General features: G+C 48.4%; 2 protein-coding genes across 2 annotated transcripts in view, besides 2 other annotated features; both read left to right on the top strand.

Annotated features, from left to right (window-relative positions):
- Positions 1–377: 377 nt before the first annotated feature.
- Positions 378–432: a microsatellite.
- A 27-nt stretch (positions 433–459) lies between these two features.
- Tco025E_04165 (uncharacterized protein) lies at positions 460–3,543 on the top strand (the record flags this gene model as incomplete). Its single annotated transcript, XM_029371077.1, has 1 exon — positions 460–3,543. One exon carries the CDS (start codon positions 460–462, stop codon positions 3,541–3,543), a length of 3,084 nt encoding a protein of 1,027 aa, XP_029228830.1.
- A 316-nt stretch (positions 3,544–3,859) lies between these two features.
- Positions 3,860–3,882: a microsatellite.
- A 65-nt stretch (positions 3,883–3,947) lies between these two features.
- Positions 3,948–4,386, top strand: part of Tco025E_04164 (40S ribosomal protein S15) — a gene marked incomplete at both ends in the record, with an annotated part of 747 nt that continues 308 nt past the window's right edge. Inside the window, one exon of the mRNA XM_029371076.1 lies at positions 3,948–4,386. This exon is cut by the window's right edge and continues 308 nt beyond it. Coding sequence (XP_029228829.1) covers positions 3,948–4,386 — 439 coding nt within the window.

Raw genomic sequence — 4,386 nt, 5'->3', positions numbered from 1 at the left:
TCTCTCTCTCTCTCTCACCCCCCCCACCCCCACCACACACACACATAATTTCGGTGAGGGGAGACGGAAAAAGAATTGCCGCGACGGAGAGAAACTGAATGGAAAACAACAATGCTTCTTTAAGGCCGTTAATAATAACTGAAGTGATTCATTACAATTTAAAACAAGGTGAAAACAAAAGCGTATGAATGATATTCCTGTTATTTATTTTACCCAATACAGTCGAGAAACCCTTTGAGCAACTCAGCTTATTCGTCCTCCCCGCATTTGACTCTACCTTGGCTATTATGACTGTTATTGCCACGATTATTAATCGTTTATTTGCCCTACGGAGGAAGCACGTACCTGGACGCTTCATACTTGAGCTGCATCATATTTTGTTGTTGATGACGTTGTTGATTTGTTTGTTGTTGTTGTTTTTTTCATTTTGTTTTCGTATTGCCTAAGGCTCCTGTTAGAATGGCGTCTTTGAATCTGCCTTCGCTGGGTGCCTCAAATAATGAACACGAGGGGGTTTTTCTTCCAACGGGCGCGAAGTTCGCCGCCGAGTTTCGGGCGGGCGGAGCGGCACAGCCAGGCGCCCTGAAATCCGGGTCCCCGGGAACCTCCCCGCTGCTTCGGCAAAAGGAGCACAACATGGAAAAATTGGACGCCACTTCAGCTCCCCGTAAGAAAGTCGTTGGTGTTACCCTCAAGGGAGAGTCCACCTCGCACAAGGAGAAAATTAAGCAACTCGAGTCATTCATGTCCGTAAGCTGCGCACGGCATGTGCCAGAGCCGCAGCGAGGCACAAATATAAGGAAAGTCTTGGATGATTTGGGTCGACTTGAGCCCTCAATTTCGGGGATTATTTTATCACTGCGACGGTACTTGAAGGAGATCGTAGCCACGACAGAAAGCGAGCGAGAGTCGCTGCGGTCTGAAATAAAAAATTTAGAAGAGCGCACTTTCAAGAAGTGTGAAGATTTTTTTGAAACTCGAATTCTTCAGCTTATGCGGGACAAGAAAAAGTCAGAGGCAGCGACGAAACATTTACGCGACGAGGTGCTCAAATTGAGAATAGAGCGAGATGAGGATCTTATGAAGGCAAAGGAAGATGTCATGATACGCTTGAATGATTGTGAGAGAAAAGAAGATGAATTTCGTTCATTTCGAAGACTTATCGCATCGGTTTTCAAAACGAATGAGGGTCTTGTGAATCGTGTAGATGACCTGGAGACACTTCTTCGAAAGCATCGCATTGAGGTTCCACGGGTGAACGAGGATCTATATGCGTACAGTAAGCCAAAAGGCGAAGCTGCGGCTTCCAAGCGTGCCGCTGACGACGTTAAAAAGATACGTGATCAGGTGTCTCTGGAGTTTATGGAGGCGTCAAGGCAAGAAATGAATCTCGCTCGTCTTTCGCTTCAACGAGAACTGCTAAATAGCGCCTTTGATGATAGAACAGCATATCGACTTCAGGTGAATGGTCTGCGTCATGAAAATTTGTCTCTTCAGACACAAATTGAGGCACTACAAAATCAAGTTCTGGGTCTTGAAAGATACATTCATGAAAGACGCTTTGTGTCTTCAGGGAAGAATAACGGTGAAGTCCCACTAACGCCAAGACCGAGAGATGTCCCATTTGCCATTCAGACGGACCTTGGAATTGACTTGAGGAACAGCACGGCGCGAATTGTAGCAGAGCTTGCGGCAGTGGGAACAAACCTAAAACATCAATTAAATTCCGCCGTGATGACGCTTCGTCAGTTAACTTCTGCAGTGGAATGGATGGAGGATGAAACCATGTTGAAAATTGCGGATGATGCAGACATTCGAGGAGTTCTCCCAACATTTCCAACTTCGACGTGGGCAACCATACCACATTTTTTGCGTACGCATATTGAGCCAGATGTTACGAACCTTCGATGGACTGAAACGGAAATAGCCTTTTTATTATCTGATTTTTTTTCCAGGTATTCGTCGTTGAGGATGGCATGCCGCTCCGTTCGTGACTCAAAGATGCTTTACCCTCGTCAATATCAATTGTTTGAGCGTTGTCAACATCCACTGGTGCAATTAGATGCGTCGTTGGATGACACCCAAAAGGATGACAACAATGTTCCTTTTGGTTATGTGGTATCCTACTTTGTTTCCACCATACTCATGACGCAGACGGCAGACTCGCCTTATTCCGGCCTACTTCAACCTGGGACTCTCAATCCAACTTATTCAAGTGGTGGCAAAATTACTCCCGTTGAAATGGAGTTTGGAAAATACAGCTACAACATATGGTATGCTGCTCAACGATACAAGGAGCAACAACCACTGTGTCGGTTATTTGTGGATGTAGTCGATGGAAGGTTACCAGTAAAGCTTTTTGAGGTGATGAGGCATGTCCTACGTGTTGTGGAGACGCGTATTCGTAAATCGGACGTGGATGGAAGTGGCTCATTTACCTATAATAAGTTGGTGAGCTCTGTGCTTAAGCTGGTCGCAGATATGGATGCACAAGTTGGGCGTTGTGCAGTTCTCGCAGTGTTGGAAACCTTTCAAGTGAACAAGGCCCCTTTAATAGGGGGGAGAATATTTATTCCATCTATATTGGCAGACGAAACATGTGTGGAGAAGAGTGATTCCCCTCGAGGTCGGTCTTTGCGTTCGCTGACGGATGCGCGGTCTCGGAAGAGTCGCTTAAATGAAGTGCCTCAAGGTGCTTCTGTCCTCACCCGTTTTTGGCGCCGGTTGGTGATTCAACGTTACGAAAGAGAATACCGTCTCATGGAACGGATTCTCGGGCCACTGGTCGTAGAAAGTCAGGTGGTCGTTGGGCTCTTCTTGCTACCTGTTCCAAGTGCGCTGCAGGCCGCGAAGAAGTTTGATAGCCAGTGCCGGAGCATGACGGAGGAGGACTTCGACACGAATTTTCCTCTCATTTCAGAGAATAAGGTTCCAGGTGAGGAGAAGTTGGAGCGCGTGTCGGAGACGCAGCTAGCCACCCCCCGCTTCACCGATGAATACGCAAACCTTTTGGCCCCACGTAAACCCCCGCTTCGAGCAGCCAAAGGTATTTTGATGGAGGAACTTTTAAAGACCACCTTGGAAAATGTCCCACTAATCAGTCGCTCCATGCACTTTCCGGCGCATGAGGAGGCGGCAGCAGTGGCGGAGGAGAAACCCCCGGAACCTCCCGGGGTTGAGGAGGCAAATAGCACACCGGTAAGGACAGCGGTGGCGGGAACGAATGCCACTGCAAGGAGGAGCCGAAGGAAAGCCAAAGCGAAGGGGAACTCAAGGTCAACGACAGTAAGAGTGGAGGAAATGAGTGAAAGCGTCTCAAAACCGCCGCTGTCAGACATTATACCCTCTGCAATAATGGTGCATGCCGACAAAGAGCTGGCAGAGTGGTACGGTTTCTGTGCTATCCTACGACAAACCCTCCCCAAATTTTACGAAGCCATTTTTAGTGATGGAAACTTTCAAGGAGATCACGTGCAACTTTCAAGTAGATCCTCCGAGTTTCCTGTGCTGCACGCTGAGGAGTTATCTGAGTCCACCGCTTGATGTAAAGCAATGTAAATGCATTTCCCCACCCCACCCTCTTTTATCTTGCTACTTCGTCACTGGCACCCATGAAACTTGTTTTTCTGCTTGTGAGTACTCATTTGTTATTTTCGTACTCTGCACCCGAGTCGTCGTCATTGTTGTCGTGACTATTTGCGTTGGTTGCGAGCGAGGTGGGTCATTCGTGCTCCGATACACATGTGCACCGCATATTTTTATGTCACACACTAGGCATTCGTTTTTCCTTTATTAGCGTACCCCAGCTGTTTCATGCTGGGTTTGTTGATTTCCACCGTTGCTTTTCTCCGGCCTTCTTTATATATATACATATATATATATTTGCTGCTTTTGTTCCTGTTCCCCTTTACCTGCTGCGTTGTCATGCATAAAGACGGAAAAGCAGTATGGCGTCTAACATCACCCAGGAGCGCTACGAGCAGCTGAAGAAGGAGCGTACTTTCCACAAGTTCACGTACCGCGGCCTCGAGATTGACCCACTGTTGGCCCTCTCTGAGGAGGAGTTCAAAACCCTGGTTCATGCCCGCGCCCGTCGTCACATGAACCGCCACGCCAACATTCGTGCCCCCGTGCTGCTGAAGCGTCTGCGCGAGGCGAAGAAGGATGTGAAGGCGGGCGAGAAGCCAAGGGCCGTGAAGACGCACCTTCGCGATGTCGTCATCACACCCGAAATGGTGGGCTCTGTGGTCGGTATCTACAACGGCCGTCAGTTCAACGCGGTGGAGATTAAGGGTGAGATGATTGGACACTACCTTGGCGAGTTCTCCATGACGTACAAGCCCGTCATGCACGGCCGTCCCGGTGTTGGCGCCACGCACTCGTCTC

The sequence above is a fragment of the Trypanosoma conorhini genome (genome assembly GCF_003719485.1).
Source record: "Trypanosoma conorhini strain 025E chromosome Unknown Tco_14.4_contig_00206, whole genome shotgun sequence".
Classification (NCBI taxonomy): Eukaryota; Euglenozoa; class Kinetoplastea; order Trypanosomatida; family Trypanosomatidae; genus Trypanosoma; species Trypanosoma conorhini.
The sequence above is the reverse complement of the archived record's forward strand: the minus strand, read 5'-3'. Positions and strand labels throughout refer to the sequence as shown.